The following is a 19,955-nucleotide window of genomic DNA, read 5'->3' as shown; positions in this document are numbered from 1 at the left end:
GTATGGAAACCGCCCTTCTGGCAGTAGTCGAGGAATCCAAGAAAATCCTCAACCAGGGAGGAGCTGTTGCTATTATCCTTGTTGACCTGAGCTCCACTTTCGATACTGTCAACTATGACATCCTTCTCAACAGACTGAGAAATGTCATAGTCTTGGGTGACATCATCACCTGGCTTCAGTCCTTCTTAGATGGTAGATAATTCCAGGTTCTTGAAGGAGGTAACACCTCCAAGAGATTGTCACTCAGCTGTGGAGTACCTCAAAGCTCTCCACTGAGCCCCATATTGTTCAATGTATACATGAGACCTCTCGCTGAGTTAGCCCTGCTACACAGGATCAACATTGTTACTTATGCCGACGATACACTATTGGTGGTTGCCCTAAACCACTACCAGAACCTTTCTTCCGACCTGGAACCCTGCCTAGAGAAGGTGGTCAAATAGATGGAATGCTCCTGTCTTAAGCTTAACAGAGACAAAACTGAACTAATGATCAAGGGCAACCCCTCTATCACCAATCTTGGACTGGTCTGGCCGAACTGTCTTGTCCCCCCTCTGACACCTAAATGCAAGATTAAAAGCTTAGGTGTCTGGCTGGATATGTGTTTAAAATTCGCCCACCCAGCAGTAAATCTGGCAGCAACCTGCTATGACGTTATCAGACTGCTTTGAAAAATCCTATCACTCCTTCCTTTGTTAGCAAGGAGAATCTTGGTCCAGGTGCTAGTTCTGTCCCTGTTACAAAAGAGCCCTACCTAGTCCTCAAACATAAATAGGTTGACTATATGGGACATCAGGGTTCTATTAAACTTTATTAATACCCTTACTGCAATTTGCACATTCTATCCCAAGGTCACGATGTTTAAACCAAAGAAAGGTTGCACAGGTCACCCCACACAGTGCACAAATGAAAAGTGTGAGGAAACAGAGAGAGTACCTCACGGACGTAACACCCGAGGGGGTTCCCGACTAGTGATTGCCGGTATACCCACTTTTCATCATAGGCAACTCTCTCTGTAAGTGAAGAATGAAACACAGCAAAGTATGACAGTGTAATAAGTGAGAATAGAAGGAACAAAACAAACAGTGTACATAAATAAGTACTCCTGTGTATATTAGTGTGTAAACATACACCAAAAAACCCCACCAAGAAATGAAAAATAAAATTATATAAAATCAGAGAAGTTGTGCTGGCTATATGAACTTTATTCCGTGCTGCAAAACTTCTCATTAAAAATGGTTAAATGTTTACCATTATACACGATTAGGAAATGGACCGACATGTTTGATTGCTCCTGTGTGAGCAATTTCTTCAGGGCGAAATATGGGGTCACTATTCTCAGTCTTCACTTAATTGGAGCACCTGTGCACACAATGAATAAAAATGGAGCACACCAGATGTTGAGTAGTACCAGTCACATAGGGCATCGTGGGCGCCCAATTAACAGACACTCAAACGGCACATGAACATGTATTACCTTGAGCCTGCCTAGTCTTTGTATACCAGCAGGCGTCTGGACTTCGTGTCAAATGATCACGTGTCCGCAACCGGCTCCACCAGTCTCGAGCCAATCTATATAAAAAATCAGTACATAATGTTACAAGGAATCCCCTTTGAAATTCGTGCTCTGCGCACCTCTGTCATACCTCCCACACTCTGAAGCTTAGCGTTCTGGCATTAATACCCATCTAAACAGGTGCTCGATGTTGTCACGAGCGGGCACCTGTAAAATGGTTAGGTGCATGATTGCAGGGTTTCACACACTTCGCAACTCAACCATGCCTCCCGGATTAAAAGCTTGTGGTGGGCCGTAACTGATGGCCTTTTTAATTACATTCATGGGTACTGCTAAAATTGCGGTGCCCTGGTATCACACACACTATCTCAATGCGTATTTAGAAGCCACAATGCTCCCATAACCTCCCCCATTCTCCTTACTCAAGCCGCGTCCCTCCGGCGCTTCCGACAATCCTCGGATTGTGCCGGTAGCAAGGACCGGACATAGCGTTCAGCGGGAGGCCACGCCCCCCACGTCATGTACGGCGGCCATCTTAGAGTGGTGAATGTGGCCAAAAGCACAGTCAGAGCACCTAAACTGTTCAATGTTACCCAGGGTGTGTGTTCCCAAAAGTTTTATAATTCACAATTCTCTGAGTTATTTATAATCATAGTGGGAAAAACCCGTAAAAAGTACTAGAAGGATGTTTATACATTGCGGACAAGATCTATCATTCCGGCGCATCCTGTGGCTAAGTAATAGTATTAGTGTCCAATAACCCACAAGATGCAACTGACAGATATAATGCTGTCCATAACGTTTGCCCACATATGATTATGTTTAGTATTGGTCTGCACCCCCTACGTTATATTTAATCAGATAAGAGACAGCATCTAGGAGGTGTTAAACAATGCGGAGATGGTATCCCATCGAGGTGCACCATTTTACAAGATGGTGTAATACTCTCTATGATGTTTTTCGGAGTACAATACAGTCATCATTGTGAATACAGTAGATCTATAGGCTAGAGTATATATTGTAGCGACTCAATCGGCATACAACAGGTTTACAAGAGGAGGGGGTTTCTACCTCATAGATAAATAACACCTATGACCAATCAGCGCTTACTGATTTTGTTCCACTCAATATTTTCATTGAGGCCCTCTCGGTCCGCCTTCTCAGAATAGATCCACTTCGCTTCTTTTCTGGCCAGAAGCATTTCCAGATTATGTGTTTCTCCTACCACCTTCTCAAGAACTGTCCACTTCAGGTCTCCCTGATCATGCCCCTTCTCGACAAAGTGTTGTACCAGTCTTGTTGTCAATTTTTTGGCTCTGATTGTACTTAGGTGTTCCTGAATACAGACCTTAACCTTGCGGGTTGTAAGCCCAATGTAGTGCAACCCACAACTACAAGTCAGCCTATAGATCACGTGCGTTGTGTTGCAATTGCTGAATTTGTTGAGGTACCAAATTCTGCCATTGCGCAACCTAATTTCTTTTGTTGCCTCAGTCAATCGACACACTGAACAATTTCCACAGGGATAGTGTCCTGCAGGGATGGTACTAGCCTGTGTGGTACTACTTAAACCGCGAGTATGGACCAGTTTGTCACGGAGGTTCGTTGCCCTCTTAAACGCAAAGCGTGGAGCTGGCATCTTGTTGGTAGGAGTATCCAAAATAGATTAATTTCTCCTGATGACTTGTCTTATCTTGGAAGATAGGGGATCATAAGTCGTGACCACCGGTAGGCATATCTGTTTGGGTTTGTTATTACGCTCCAAAAGTGCTTCCCGAGGCGTGTTCAATGCTCTCTTGCGGGCATGTTTGATCACTTTAGCTGGATAATCCCTCTGCTTAAGTTTAGTCACCAGGTCGCCGATTGATCTAGATAGGCTTCGGTTGTGGAGCAGTTACGTCTGTATCTCAAGAATTGCCCTACCGGGAGGTTGTCCCGAAGGGCCCTCTGATGAAAAGAGTGGTAGTGCAGGAGTGAATTCCTGTCTGTATCCTTATGATGTACAGTGGTCATGAGTTTCTGGTCCACTGCCAATATGTCCACATCCAAATAGACCGCCGAGATGTTACTGACGGTCCAGGTGAAACGCAAGCTAGGGTCAGCTTGGTTCAACCATTCTAGGAACATATTGAGCCGGTCCTCTGTACCTTTCCAGATACAGAGGACGTCGTCAATATATCGTTTCCACAGACAGATGTTACCCAAATAGGGATTGGACAGATGGTGGACCACATTCACCTCGAACTGGCCCACATAAATGCAGCTTTAAGATAGAGAGAGGTACCCCTTATTGGCCAGGGGAGATAGGGTAAATTACCAGTAAAAAATGGAATATTCCCAGGGCTCACAAGTTAAGCACAGATAATCTGACTATTGTATAAACATTTTATTTATTAAAAATGATTTCTGAGTTAAAACCGCAAATATTGCACAATGTTAATTCCACATTAATAAAAATATATAAAGAGTTTTTAATTAACAAAAACATAAATTATTTAAAAAGAAAATACACAAGGGAAAATTCCCTACAAAGTTAATAACAGTTAACAAAACATCATTATGACCCGCAAATTTATGACAGACAGAAAGCTCTATGACATAAAATTCATCAATTGCAGTTTGTACATCCAAATTTTGCTCTGAGATCCTGTTTTTTATACAGACAAAATTAATATTTAAAACAGAAAATTTGTTTAAGGATTGTACTATTGAGTGTACAATCCTTAAACAAATTATCTGTTTTAAATATTAATTTTGTCTGTATAAAGAAACAGGATCTCAGAGCAAAATTTGGATGTACAAACTGCAATTGATGAATTTTATGTCATAGAGCTTTCTGTCTGTCATAATTTTGCGGGTCATAATGATGTTTTGTTAACTGTTATTAACTTTGTAGGGAATTTTCCCTTGTGTATTTTCTTTTTAAATAATTGATGTTTTTGTTAATTAAAAACTCTTTATATATTTTTATTAATGTGGAATTAACATTGTGCAATATTTGCGGTATTAACTCAGAAATGATTTTTAATAAATAAAATGTTTATACAATAGTCAGATTATCTGTGCTTAACTTGTGAGCCCTGGGAATATTCCATTTTTTACCACATAAATGCAGGCCAGACTCGGAGCGAACGTGGCCCCCATCGAAGTTCCAGATGTCTGTAAGTACAGCTGACCCTTGTACTTAAAAAAGTTCCTCGTTAGTGCCAGCTCAATGCACTCAACCACCACTGATGCATCTTGGAGAGGTGGCGTAATTTTATCAAGGGGACACTGAACTCTGTGGTGTGAGCAGCATGCCCCCAATTGGGGAAACCTCCGCACTTCACAGCAGTTGTGGTGACTAAGCCATGCCAACGAGGTTCCAAGCAACTCTTCCGGATGTGTTTTTTCACCAAAACCTGGTTGCCAGGACTAAGGTCATGGCACTGTTCCTAATGAGGAGGAGCTGTAGCAGCTTCAACCTGATGAGACACAGAACGCACCATTTCAGCCAATCCTTTACAGTACTCAAGAATTGAAACCTCTGTGATATTTACGAGAGCATCTGCAGGCACGGCTGGCAATCGATGGCTCTGCCCATGGCAATTTCATGGGGTGGCAATCCTGTCCTCCGATTAGGAACACTGTGAAAACTCATCAACACAAGAGGCAAAGCATCAGGCCATTTCAGACATGTTGACCCACACAATTTAGCCAATCCGGATTTCAGTGTTCCATTAACCTGCTCCACAATGCCAGAAGCTTCAGGTCGGTAACCTCAATATAGTCTCTGCTCCACCTGTAATGCTGCACACAGCATTATTAGAATAAGTTCCTCATCTGACCTCAGAGAAGTCAGGAATCCAAACCTGGGGATCCGCTCCCTCAACCAAAGTTTAGCTACAGTGAGACTATCATGCCTTCTCGTTGGGTAGGCTTCAACCTAACATGAGAAAATGCAAACCACCACCGAAACATATGTCATTCCATTGAACACAGGCATTTCAATAAAGTCAAACTGCATCCTGTTGAAGGGACCTCCTGACATCCCTATGTGAGTCAGTGTGACTGCAGTACTTTCACCACATTCATCTGTTGGCAAGCAACGCACCTATGACACAATAGTTTTGCAATGCACCTAAACTTAGGATTGCACCACGTCTGCCTAAACAACCTAACCATAGCGTCTCTTCCCACATGCATCAGTCCATGATAATACCTAGCCATAGGTTGAAACAAACGGTTAGGCAAATGTAAGTAAGTAAGTAAATCTTTATTGCTCAGTTATTTAAAACCATTACAATCAGTAACATGTAATGCATTAAATACCGATTGATCTGGTGCCGCCCTTTTTGTAAATAAGATTGTTAAAAAATTATGTAAAAAAAACATTAAAACAAGTTTCATGAGGCTAAAAAGTGCTTTGTGGAAGGTTTAAGCTTAATTCACGCTGTACATAGATTAAGATTAGAAAAATCATGATATGGCCTGAAGTGTCTATGTTAAAATACTTGCGCCTGCATGGTCTTGGGGCAGGTTTAAGCAGCACTGTCGGGTTGGAATGACACTTAGAAGATAGGTTTTCAAGGGAGGCTTATGACTCGTTACAGACTGCTTCTGATGTTTTGTTGCTTGCAAACTTGCATTACAGTGATTGTTCCTTGTCCGGGCTGAACGAGTTTTCCATTGGTGTGATGGTGTGATTTAAAGCCCTGAATTTGGTGCGGTTGATCTAGTCAGGTCTCCTGGAGGGTAATTACATCAAATTTTTTGAGATAAAGTAGAAGCTGAATGTCATCAGCTTTGTTCCCTAGACCGTTTATGTTCCAGGACCATATTCTTAATTGTTGTTCTGTTGCGGTATTTGGTTGAGTGTTTTGTCATGTCTTCAAGGCCCTTGTGTTAATGGTCCTTGCTATCCAATTCCAGTCATCTTGTCCAAGTGACCCTTGCGCTTGCCTGTTGGTCTGTGAGTTAGTGTCCAACCTTGAGGCTGATGAGCTTCTGGCCCCCTTCAGGACACTTTCCATTTTCAATGGTTTTTGTTTGATTTGAGAGCTATTTCCGTCTCTCTCGTTGTAAGCCAGGCATATTGGTTCAGGATACCCTATTTTTTCCTGTCTTTTTAGGCATATCCCCCATGCTTGAATGCATGTTTCCATTTCCATGATTCTCATTACTATTTCCTTCCTCACCCATGTTGTTTTAGCGACCTCATGGTCTGACATGTGATTGTAATGAGCAAACTCCACCGCTTCTAGGTAATTCCAACTAATGTCAGTCAAGTTACTGATAGTCGATAGTAGGGGTAAAATGTTGCCTCGATTGAGGATGTCCCCTTTGCCTCTTGACTTGTATTCAGGAATTAACAGGATTATGCCTTTTTTGGCGCCCTCCTGCCTGTCGTCCCGTTGTTTGAGGTCTTCTATAACCAGATTAGCCTGTGTGCAATCAGATCTCATGCCGGGTATTGGCTCTTCTACCTGCGCATCTCGTTCCTCCATGTCATCTGCTGGTGTGGGTCCCTGTTTCAGTGAACTCCCTTGGTTCCATCTTCCGACAGTCCCGCCCTCTGGGTTTTTGGGGGATCAGTACTGACCACCGTCTTTAGTCCGTCGTTGAATTTGATTTTTCGCTGAATGATTTCTGTTTGATGCTTGGTGTTTATACCTTTACTTGAGTGATTAGAATTCTTCCTTTATATGGTTCGTACCATCTCCTTGGCCGGTGGTGTTCTTATAGTCACAGTTGGCCTGTCTGTTTCTGCTTCATCTTCTTCTTCTGTGGTCGAGTTTTCCGCTTTGAAGAATTCTTTTATGTTACCCATCTTTTTTCTCCCTTTCCTTTTTTGTTTTCGCCCTCTTTTATTTTGTTCTCTGGGTTTTTTCGTGCTTCTATTCCCTATGCTTTGGCTATGGGGGTTTTGATGAATGTTAGTTTCTATGACCTTCCCCCGTTTCCCCTGCATGTGGCAGGGCTGTATGTTTGCTTGCGCAGGACCTTCCCTTTGTTGTTTTTCAGCGGGCATCTTTTAGGCTTTCCCTGCAATTGCGGCGTAGATTTTGTTTTTAATTTTACTCTCTTCCGGGCGGCTTGGGCTGATTACCTCACCCCCTACGCTTAGGCTGCTGAGCTTGTTTGCTATATTCTGTGGATTTGTGATGCCTAGCTGTTCTCTTAGCTGGCTATCATGCAATTTTGTTGGTTTGTTCACAATTTCTGAGTTAACTTCTCTTGCATTATCAGTTGTCTTTATTGAATCCGACAGGATGCCCCCCAATAATTGTGGAATTGTTGTGAGTTTGTCCACAATTGAGTAGCAGGCGCAGCTCGGCTGCTCTATTTTTGTTTCTGCTTGGACCCTCTTGATCACACCATTCATGTCTGCCAGCTTGTTATTGATTTTGGCTACATGTATGGCTAGGAAATTTAGGAGGGATAATTGCATATCCATTTTGTCCGAATGGTACTACATAGCCTTTATTAATAACTGTAACGTGTTTAGCAAGGAAGGCCACAGTATTTCTGAACTTTTTAAGTTCTCTTCTGTATTTGAGATCGTATCGGGTTCCTGTTTGATGTCTTGTTCGATGTCATCCTCCTGAGTGATAACTGGGGAGTATGATGCTAGTAGCCTCTCCCACTCCTCTGTTGTAAGCTGGGAGGTACTTTCTATTTTGAGCGTTTCCGTTTGGTTGTACTCCTGCTTTAACTCTGTTGTTTCAATTTCTTTTGTCAATTCTGCTTCATCTTTATGCTCTCTTTTCAGTGCTTTTCCTAGCTCTCTGCCATCTCCCGCTTGGTCGTAATCTGTTTGATTCACCCGGACTACGACCTGGTCTGCGGCGGTAACCGCAGCCGGGATGCTGATGTTGACTCCTGAGTTTGATCTTGCTTGATCCAACACATTAGGGACCTCTGTTGATGGCCTTCTTAGAGTTTGTGGCTCATCAATACTGGATAGGTCTGTTTTTCTGTTGATGGTGAGTTCTTGATTGCTTTGCTCAGCCCCTGATGCAGCAATTGATGGCTGCAAGTTTGTCAGAATTGCCATCCTTGGCTCAAGCAGGTAGCCCCTTTCGTTAGTGGTGCAGTTATTAGTTTTGTGAGTCTCCCCGCTTTCACCGTTGCCGGGCATTTTGGTTTGTGCAGGGCTTCCCTTGAGGGTGTGTGATTTCCAAACGCTGTTGTCCAAGCCCTCCATCCCATTTCCTTGCACTTGCCCCCAGCCAACCCTCATGCCTCTCTCATGTCTCGTTATGTCTTGTCTACATTTTCAGCTTTTTCACTTTTTTCACTATCTCCGCCTCCTGTGGCAGGGTTTTGGACACTCCCCTCGGGCTGCATGGGCGACGGGAGCCCCTTAAGGTTACTATTTGAGGTACTTAGGAATGAGCCGGGTTCTTTCAGAAAGGAGAAGATGTGTACATGTTTGGTTGGTGACCCTTTGTTTCTGTTCTGCTGGTTCCTGAGTCAACCCCTTCACAAATCAGGTCTTCTGATGGGGACACCTCCTGTGCCAGCAGCAAATTGTTTGTAGTATTTAAAACGTTGTGCTTGCTGGTCCTGTGTTGTCTTACAGGGGCGCTGGCTGTTGCTTTCCAGACTTTCCCTGACCTCATAGCGCTCTTGAGGGGCTACTATTGTAACTGACCTCCAGATGATTCGAACTTGATTCGTTGTGGGGTTATATGTTGATGTACTCGGTTGTTGGCTCAACTATTTGCTTGTTTTGCTTTGTTTGCTTCCTTGCTTGCTTGCTTGCCACAGGAGATTGATTACTTGATATTATTTAATATTGTTTTGTATTTTGTGTTTCCTTGGTTGCTTAATTTGGTTGATATTGGTTGAAATTGGTAATAGGTTGGAGCTGTTGGCTGTTTGGCTGATTTGGCTAGTTTCCTGTCTGGGGTTTCGGGTACTCCCTCTGCGGTGCTTATTCATCTTATCCAGCACCTTCCTAATGTAACGTCGTATTTAAGAGGCGTGTTGCCGTAATAATTGAACTTGTATGCCCCTGGTCAGTCACTATTCGGCCTGTTTTCCGCCTGTGGCCACCAGGCAGGACTCAGCTCTGCTCCTAGACCTAGTGTCTGCCCCTACCCCCTGCCTCCTGCCCCTGCTCTGGCACTCTCACCACAGCTGCTCTGTGTCCGGTAGTGTGCACCAGGAGATGTAAAATGGAGGGCAAGCGGGGGCACGTGGGGCAAAGTTGCCGGGTGATTCTGCAGCAGAGAAGATGGAGAAAACGCTGTTGGGAGAACTGCTGGTCTCCGTTGCTTTGCTGCTGCCACTCCGCTCCACATTGCTCGACTGTGCCTCCAGCCGTGTTAAGTGGAAAATTTTTGGTGGTTCCTGCCAGAGTGGAGATTGGTTATCGGCGTCATCCGCGTTTAAAGAATAATTCTAATGGCGACTGCCATGGTTGACATTGAATTGCCATTGAAATGCCATTGAAATGAGGCTTCTGCCGTGTTCAGGAAGCTATAATGGAGGCTGTATTGACTGTCGTGGCTGTAGTGGCTATAGTGGCAGCTCTGGCCACTTAGATGTACTTTTTGCGGCTTCTGCCCCCGAGAGATGTTTTGGCTCTCAACCGAGGCTTCACGCAGCTCCGGCTTCGAGACACTCACTGTGATGAAGGAAGCCTAGTGGGGGCTGCCACGTTGACTCTCGAGGTTCCTGCCGCGATGAAGGGTGCTCGCGGCTCCTGCTGCGCTGGAGGGTGCTAGCCGGGCAGACAGAGAGCAGGGAGAGAGCTGTGCACCTGGCCCTCCGAAGTTGCGACAAAGACAACAAGAGGCTTAGCCCTGGTTAGCTGTAACCCCATGTCCCGCTAACCTTTGAGCCTGCTGTGCTTGAGGGCCACAGCTTCGGCGGTCGCAGGGGGAGCAGGAGCAGGAGCCTGCCGGAGCTCTACTGCTCTACCGCTCTACCCCTCTGCCGCTTACGGATTCCGAGGCTCAACACAGCGCAGTGGTAGAAGGAAGGTTCTGTTCCAGCGGGGAGACTCCCTCCTCCTTCCTCCCTCCTCCTCCTTCCTCCTCCAATGCCCGTGTGATTTCCGAGTGCAGCTTGATTGCAGCTTGATTGCAAAAGCAGGACCATATTCCTCAGTCAGTCGGTTGCAAATGGTTAGGCAACACAGGTCTTCCATCTCCTGAAACACAAATTCCATCATCTCTTTTTAAATAACCTACTTTTAGCCAGCCCTGCAGTTCAGCCTCTGTTACTTCTTCTTGCAGCCTTTTACCTTCTTCCCACATATTGGCAACTGTTAGCAAGAGGTTGTGATTGGTTTCATCTGCTCTCTACATACTCTCCATTGAAAGTGAAAGCGTTATGAGCACAGAATTTTGCAATCTAATTGACATACATGTTGCCAACAGTCACATAATCATCTCCCCTGCAATGTGCAGAACATTTTACGACCGCAATCTGTACATGTATCTGCAAAGCTTCCAACAGTTTTCGTACTTGTTCTCCATTACGAATGGGGGAACCTGACGAAGTCATGAACTCCCTTTGAGGCCATAATCTCCGAAGTCATGCACCACACCAAATCCGTACTGACTATTGGTGAAAGTCAACACCTTCTGTTGATCTGAAGCTTAGCATGCTCTAGTAAGAGCAATCAATTCAGCGACCTGAGTGGTAATACTCCAGGTAATCAGGCATCTTCCACTACTCCGATGACAGTACAGACTGCTTAAGCAGCTCTCAGAGTTCCCCCTTGGTCTCGCAAACACGAGCCAACCACAAAAAGCACAAAGTCAGATTCAGGTAGCGGTTCATCTTGCATATCTGGTCTTGGTTTGGTGCACAACTCAGTAACATCGAGACAGTCATATTCTACTTTATCAGGATCAACATCACAATCAGGAAAAGGCAGCAGTGTAGCAGGGTTCAGGACAGCACAACATTTTTAACGTGATGTTCTCTGCCACCAAAATGGCTTATTCATACCTAGTAAGGCAGCTATTCTTCAGGTACTGTGTACGTGTTCTAATAAACAACATTTCAACAGAATGGGGACTTTCCTTGATGCATAGAAATAAGGTCCTTATCTCAACTGGGCCATCAACGATGTCTCACGATAAACCCCACAAACCTCTAGCAGACAATCACAATACGGTGTCTTCTACACTTTAAACATCATCCCGGGATCTTAGGTCACCTCAGACCTGATAACAACTGCAACTTAACCCTACACTCACACAACACTCGAACAGCTCCGCAAGACTTCACACCACTGTCATAGAACCCGCAAAGTATGTATAAAGCACTGCAGCACACAACCCTATTAATCCTCACACCTCCACTGCATCCGCTACTCTCTTCCGAACCACTGGAACTTCACTGATCCATCAAGTTCGGAACCACCCTTGTTATGCTACCATCTGAGAATGCTCTAATCATGTAGATTTTCTTCCCTTCGTCAGTGGACCTTTGTCCGTTGCTTGAGAGGAGCAAACAAGCATGACATAGCTCAATAACAGTGTAACCAATTAGTCACACAATAAACTAGGACTACTGGAGAAAGTTAAAGGATTTTATTAGGCTCAGAAACAAACTGATTTAGATGAGTCTCAAAACCATATTATAGAAATATAATATCACAAGAATGAGTCCAAATCTCCTGATGAGATGCAGTCAAAACAACAGGAAGCACATCAAGAACCAGGGGCGGCTCCTCTGCTAAGAGGGAGGAGTGTCGCCCCACTGCCTTGAAGCAGAAAAAAATAAAGTGATAACGTAATGTTATTATCATTTTATTTTGTGCTCTTGCTGTGACAGCTTTGCAGGATGGGGCGGGTCTGCAGGTCCGTGGAGGAGTGGTTCAACTCTCCTTCAGTGGGCAATGACTGTTTGGTCGGCTGCGATATAAAAGATGAGAAACTAAATCTAAAAGTTTATTTGCAGAATTCGATCTTCCTGCCTGGTCGTTAGTTTTTAATCAAATCTAGTCTACCCTACTCTATACTAACTTGCGGGAAACCCCGATCAACTACTGTTAGAAATGGGATCCCTGGCTGGCCAGGGCTTGTGCCAAAGTCAGTCAGAGACCACAACTTCCATGTCAGGGCAAGGGAGTTACACACCAAGATAACCCCTGCTCACCCCCTTGGTAACGTGACACGAGCAGTAAGGCCAAACCCGGAGGCAATGTGAGTTAAGCGTTTGCGTGTGCACCCAGTAACAACACCCAAGGACCACCACAGAGGAAACTCCACACAAGGTTATATGTAAAAATAGCCTTTGTATTGTACAAAACACATTAGATAATAAATACACACTTTACAATGTGCCATAGGCACGGGCAGAATTTACAGGGGATAAGGTACATGGGACAGGGCCACGGGCGCCACTGTCAAGAATAAACACTTTGAGAACTAGCACTTGGTAGAACATAGAATAATCACTTTAGCACAAAAATAGAAAATAGAGCACACAACCAGTAACTACTGGTAACGGGTAAGTACCACCTACGCAACCCTAACCACCTTAGGAGAATATTACACAGGGAACCAGGACATCACTAGTAACACCTGTACTAGGAGAAAACAACAACCTAAGTATCACCATACAATTAGGGGTATAAGCATAGGAACATTACACATGATGTATCACAACATTCAGAGGTGTAGGGAAGGAAACACATGATGCATAAAACATACATTCAGCGGTGTAAGGAAAAGCACATGACGCATTAAGAACACATTCAGAGGTGCAGCAAAGAACAATTTCGCAGAAATCACATAAGCATAAACCCATATTCCGTCCCCAGGCCAACTGACCTCTCTGGGGCTAGGACGCCCTGTGTCCCAACGTCAGGGGGGCCTAAAAATAGCAGCTGCCCACTTAGTGCTGGGCAGCTGTAGCAACAATGATGGGGCAAACGGGGGAGCCTCACAGGCTCTGAACAAAGGAAATGCCCCCTAGAGCCTCCGTGGCTCTGAACAAGGTATGCCCCTGGAGCCCTCGTGGCTCTAACACAATGTGGGGCCAGGTGGGAGCGGCCCGCTGCCTTCTGGGGCCGCTCTACCAACTAGGAAAGGTGCCCCCTGAGCCTCTCTGGGCTCTAAACCAATAGGGCCTTCTTGAACCTCTCGTGGGCTCCGAGCAAACAAATTGCCCCCTGATAGGTGGATTCCCCCCCTCTGGGGACTCAAGAACAAATGGCGCCTTGAGCCTCTCGTGGGCACGGAAATCAGATGTAGCGCTTTGAGCCTCTCGGGGCAACAAGAACAAATGGTGCCTTGGTAGGTGGAGTCCCCCCCTCTGGGGACTCGAGGACAGCAGAGTGCCCTGAAGCCCTCGTGGGCTTAGCAACACTGCGGAAGGAGGGGGGCGGGCACCGGCAATGTGCCCCGATGCCCCCCTTCTCTCTAGTACAGCCCTGGGCCTCACTCACCGGTACTTGGCACGGGGGCTTCCTCTCCCTTGGCTGCGGGGCTCTCTTCACAGCACGGGGGCCTTGCGGCTCTTGCGGCCGAACTTCTCTCTCTCCCCGGGGCTCTCCCTTCACTCGGGAGCCCCAAGCAGGACACGGCAGGCTGCTTCCGGCTTCCTGCTTCTTCTGTGGGCAGCACGGGGCTCTCCTTCCCACAACGGAGCCCCGCCTGCACCTTCAGCCGCCTCTGCCTTGCTCGTGCTGCCCTGCGAGGGCGGGACTTCCGGTCCTGGCCCCAGAACTTCCGGGTCGTCACGGGCAGCGCGGCGGCCCGTCCAGGCACTGCAGGCAGCTGGGGGGGTAAATCAACCGAGGGGTAGGGTCGCTCAAGTTAAATAATAAACGGGGCCATACGAGGGGTAGGCTCCCACTTTGCTTTCAATATAAAGCGGGCTGGGCACCCGCTAGCTAACTTATGCCATGAGCGGCACAAATGCGAGGTGGGCACTCGCTTGGGATGGCAAGCGCTCCCCGGCACTGGTGGGCAATAAAGCGCTCCCAAGCACTATAGGTGCAAAATAAAGCACTCCCAAGCGCTAAAGGCAATCAACAGCGCTCCCAGGCGCTTAGAGGCAACATAAAGCGCTCCCAGCGCCAGAGGTGAAAGTAAAGCGCTCCAAGGCGCTAGAGTATCAATAAAGGTCCAGCCAAATGTCCTCCATGGAATGCAGCAAGGCAGGGGGGGGGGCAAGGCTGGGCCGAGGGGCCAGCTCACTGGGACCTCCAGGCAGGAAGGCAGTCCCAAGTGGCGGTTACTCCTGGCGCTCAGCAGCAGCAGTCCCCCTCAAGTAGGATCAGTAAAAGAAGAACATTTGTAAGGGGACACAGCCCCCTTTTATACTGATAAATCCTTTGTCTGGCTTCAGGGTGAGGGGAAAAACCAGTCGCAGCTGGTTTGTGAGCACTCTTGATTTGCTCAGCCCCTCACTCTATTCACTGGCATGGCTAGGGACATTAGTACGCACCACAGGGGGCGGGGCCAGCATTGTGTGGGGAAAGCCCAGCCCTATTCAGGTCCCAGGTGCACTCTTCCCCAGCCATCAGCATGCTAATCTCCACACTCACCACCGGGGCAGACCCATCCACACTCCGGGAGCCAGGCTCACCAGCCAGCTCCAGCCAATCACACGCCAGACACAATTTACACAAATATGCCAACTTCTAGAAGTGGCACTTCCACACTAGACACAATCATGCCGCATACATCATTGCGCAGCATTTAATCACACGAGTCCGCACATACCAAACTCGAGCCTGCACTCCCCACGCATTAGGAACTAACATGGACACATACATTCCCCTTGCATTCCTATGGGAGGGCAGGCCATTCTCACACACGCACTCAGAGAGTGCACGTACTTTACACTGCGCCACAGTGCTAAAGTGCGCAAAGACCAGAAATCACTACCACTGGGTCATAAATAAAAAGCAAAAAGTTTAGTGGTAAACCTGCCAGAAGGGGGCCAAGTCCAACAACTACAGAAAGCAAGAAACAGGTGTCAGTATGATGGAGTCTTTCGTAAAAGTACTCCAAGCCTAAAAGTATAGCATAAAGCAACACAGTGAGAGAAATTGCATAAAAACTCTGAACCTCATAAAAACCTAAACGTCTCTGCCCTCAAACTAACAATACATCTATTATCACAAAAAGTATTTAAGGTAACCAATATCATCATTTTCTCAGTTCTTTCCATCGTCCTAGGTAGAATTTAGCAACATTCAGCTCTTCTCCCACACTCTTGATTAAGCACGTTCGATTGTCCTTGAATGTATGTCCCTTCTCTGTCATGAGAACTAGTCTCTCGCCTCGTTAACACACTCTTTTTCTTGCCAAGAAATTCCTCTTGTACCTTACTATCACTGCGAACAAACAATGCCCTACTCTCGCTACAGAAGCCTTGTATCACAACTGCAAAGGAGAGAAAATTTAAGCAGAACAATACTCTTGTGAAAGTTAAATGCTGAATGAAATTCAGAATCTTCAAGCCCTTGGTCATGCCAGTTTAGCAAAGTAGTTAGTGTGCACATAACATTTGAATATAGGTGCCTGCACATTTATAATTAGTACACATACTTGAATATTATGTGGAATAAAAGCAGGAGTAAATATGACTGCATGTTACATTTTAAAGCATAGATATAGGAATGAACAAGAAGTACTTTTTCATAATACATCTTAAACATTAGTGTGCACGCATTACATGTTCATACTACTCTACTGTGGAACATCTCAGGAATACATTGAAACTCCATATTTTATGAATATTATTAAACTACAATGTATATCCAAAGTGCTAATTGCACATTGTCATTCAAAGCCTGTGATGTATAAGTGTGATTAAAAATGAAACTGCTCTAGCTGGGAGGGAGATACTGGCTGCTGGCACCAGCCTGTTGGTGGGAGGGGTCTGTACAGCCCTAGATGGCTTGGGACTCTGCATTTTCCAATACGGCTTCCTGCATCCTGCCCCGTGGGAGTCCGCCGTGGCCTCTCAGTGAGCCTTATAGTGCGTCAGTCGTGCCGACACCTCCTCCTGGTGCCCCCTAGGGGATTATCCAAGGAAGAGCCTCACAGCTAATTAAACATCTCACGCGGCAGTAGCACGCACGCACTGGTGCTCTCAAGGATACCCCCTCTTCAAAGAAGTACACAACAATAGTGATGTCTGCGCTGTTCTGAAAGACTTTCGACAGTGCTTTGTGTGTAAGATAATTTACTATTACTGCCTTGCGTTGTACTGTTGTCTTCTCCGCTGTGCTATTTTATCTTTATGCCATCGTCGCTATTTCGTCTTTGGCATATACTTCTGGTGGTTTAAAGTGTTACAAAAGAACCTGGTGCTTTTCAGTTGTACTGTTTTGAGAAACCCCGTCACCGAACCGGTGGGTTGGTAGTGGGTACCTCGGCCCGTTTTCCAGCTTGTGTGACTAGCCGTCATGGAACTTGGAACTCGGCTCGGCCAATAACAGAGAGCTTCAGCAGAAGCTGCAAGTTACAAGTGTGATGATCGCTCATTCTCACACCGCACGCACTCTATCAGGTAGTGCACCATGTGGTGTGATTTATAGGGCGGAGTTTGCGTAGCGCTGCAGCCCAGGTGGCGCGTTCTCTCACGTACCTTTCCATTGCTTCTTCGCAGGGGCTGGCTGAACATGGTGCAAAAGTACCAGTCCCCGATGCGGGTGTACAAGCATCCCTTCGAGCTCGTCATGGCGGTAAGTGAAATCAACATTCGTTTCCATTCAGAATGCCCGGAGTAGACAGAGCTGTGGTGAGTGCGCGAGATAGAGGTGAAGAAGGCCACGTGGAGTCTGTGGTGAACGATGAGCAGGCAGGGGGATGAGCCGATCGCGTGGACATTGTTCACAGGCCTGTGTCCAGTGATGATGCCACTACTGGCCGGTTTATCCAATGGCATCATATTGGGAGTAATAAGGCAGACCTGGCCAGGGCTTTAAGTGGGATGAACAAAGGATGGGGTCTGGAAAAGGGGTGTGACCTATACAATTATGTGCATGACATAAACATGTTAACTACATTGGTGTGAATCCTAGAGTGTTCCACTAGACCAATATTATTGTACCTCTCTGAGCTTTCTATTATTGCATCCACACATATAACACAAGTGACATACACCTAAAACCAACCAGAACTATTAGCTTCGTCTAGGGTTGTTAGCTGTGTAAGATAAATAGGTAACAACAATGATTCTGTTGAAAATACTGAACATGTTACAAATCTAAAATTGTGAGATTGTGCATTAAACATCACCGAGCCCTGTGGGAGGGGTAGGTGGTCTTCAGAGTGTATCAATCACTCCCGCTATGTTCACCGGATGTTTGAAATGTACACTCATTTTCACTTCACATCTCGTCCAGCTGCATATTTACACCTCATCTTTCTTCATCACTCCCTTTTCACTTTCTCCTGCATACACTTCTTCACAACTCCTTTACTTCACCAACCCGACACACACAACGACCACTCACATGTAAGCACTGCATTTTCTTTTACTTTCTTACCCCGTGTCAATATTTTGACAACTGTGTACTACCTTCGCGTGCATTTGCACAGAAGCACTACTGGAGCTGGATCCACTGCTCTGTGCGGAGAGGGCAAGCATTGGATGGTCATGTATTCTGGATCCACTGCTCTGTGCAGAGAGGGCAAGCATTACATGGTCATGTATTCTTGATCCACTGCTCTGTGCAGAGAGGGCAAGCATTGAATGGTCATGTATTCTGGATCCACTGCTCCGTGCAGAGAGGGCAAGCATTGAATGGTCATGTATTTTGGATCCACTGCTCCGTGCAGAGAGGGCAAGTATTGGATGGTCCTGTATTCTGGATCCACTGCTCCGTGCAGAGAGGGCAAGCATTGGATGGTAATGTATTCTGGATCCACTGCTCCATGCAGAGGATCAAAGCATTGGATGGTCATGTATTCTGGATCCACTGCTCTGTGCAGAGAGGGCAAGCATTGAATGGTCATGTATTCTGGATCCACTGCTCCGTGCAGAGAGGGCAAGCATTGGATGGTCATGTATTCTGGATCCACTGCTCCGTGCAGAGAGGGCAAGCATTGGATGGTCTTGTATTCTGGATCCACTGCTCCGTTCAGAGAGGGCAAGCATTGGATGGTAATGTATTCTGGATCCACTGCTCCGTGCAGAGAGGGCAAGCATTTAATGGTCATGTATTCTGGATCCACTGCTCCGTGCAGAGAGGGCAAGCATTGAATGGTCATGTATTCTGGATCCACTGCTCCGTGCAGAGAGGGCAAGCATTGAATTGTCATGTATTCTGGATCCACTGCTCCGTGCAGAGAGGGCAAGCATTGGATGGTCATGTATTCTGGATCCACTGCTCCGTGCAGAGAGGGCAAGCATTGGATGGTCATGTATTCTGGATCCACTGCTCCGTGCAGAGAGGGCAAGCATTGGATGGTCATGTATTCTGGACCCACTGCTCCGTGCAGAGAGGGCAAGCATTGGATGGTCATGTATTCTGGATCCACTGCTCCGTGCAGAGAGGGCAAGCATTGGATGGTAATGTATTCTGGATCCACTGCTCCGTGCAGAGGATCAAAGCATTGGATGGTCATGTATTCTGGATCCACTGCTCTGTGCAGAGAGGGCAAGCATTGAATGGTCATGTATTCTGGATCCACTGCTCCGTGCAGTGAGGGCAAGCATTGAATTGTCATGTATTCTGGATCCACTGCTCCGTGCAGAGAGGGCAAGCATTGGATGGTCATGTATTCTGGATCCACTGCTCCGTGCAGAGAGGGCAAGCATTGGAAGGTCATGTATTCTGGATCCACTGCTCCGTGCAGAGAGGGCAAGCATTGGATGGTAATGTATTCTGGATCCACTGCTCCATGCAGAGGATCAAAGCATTGGATGGTCATGTATTCTGGATCCACTGCTCTGTGCAGAGAGGGCAAGCATTGAATGGTCATGTATTCTGGATCCACTGCTCCGTGCAGAGAGGGCAAGCATTGAATGGTCATGTATTCTGGATCCACTGCTCCGTGCAGAGAGGGCAAGCATTGAATTGTCATGTATTCTGGATCCACTGCTCCGTGCAGAGAGGGCAAGCATTGGATGGTCATGTATTCTGGATCCACTGCTCCGTGCAGAGAGGGCAAGCATTGGATGGTAATGTATTCTGGATCCTCTGCTCCGTGCAGAGGATCAAAGCATTGGATGGTCATGTATTCTGGATCCACTGCTCCATGCAGAGCAGAGGATCAAAGCATTGGATGGTCATGTATTCTGGATCCACTGCTCCATGCAGAGGCTCAAAGCATTGGATGGTCATGTATTCTGGATCCACTGCTCTGTGTAGAGAGGGCAAGCATTGGATGGTCATGTATTCTGGATCCACTTCTCCGTGCAGAGAGGGCAAGCATTGGATGGCCATGTATTCTGGATCCACTGCTCCGTGCAGAGGATCAAAGCATTGGATGGTCATGTATTCGGAAGACCTCTTAACCCACTA

The 19,955-nt window shown here is 46.3% G+C and overlaps 1 protein-coding gene and 1 long non-coding RNA gene across 3 annotated transcripts in view; one reads left to right on the top strand and one right to left on the bottom strand.

Moving 5' to 3' along the window:
* Nucleotides 1–19,955, top strand: part of SEC14L5 (SEC14 like lipid binding 5) — a 792,673-nt gene that overhangs the window by 16,085 nt on the left and 756,633 nt on the right. For both annotated transcript variants that reach the window (XM_078664277.1, XM_078664278.1), the window contains exon 2: nucleotides 17,093–17,168. In XM_078664277.1, the coding sequence (XP_078520403.1) occupies nucleotides 17,106–17,168 (63 nt within the window). In that variant the 5' untranslated portion in view covers nucleotides 17,093–17,105. The remainder of the gene's footprint in view (nucleotides 1–17,092; nucleotides 17,169–19,955) is intronic.
* The window catches only part of LOC144785307 (uncharacterized), an 81,290-nt gene that overhangs the window by 43,471 nt on the left and 17,864 nt on the right, over nucleotides 1–19,955 (bottom strand). The gene's annotated exons all lie outside the window — the stretch shown is intronic.

The sequence above is a fragment of the Lissotriton helveticus genome, chromosome 10 (genome assembly GCF_964261635.1).
Source record: "Lissotriton helveticus chromosome 10, aLisHel1.1, whole genome shotgun sequence".
NCBI lineage: Eukaryota > Metazoa > Chordata > Amphibia > Caudata > Salamandridae > Lissotriton > Lissotriton helveticus.
This window is presented reverse-complemented; position numbering and strand designations above follow the sequence as displayed.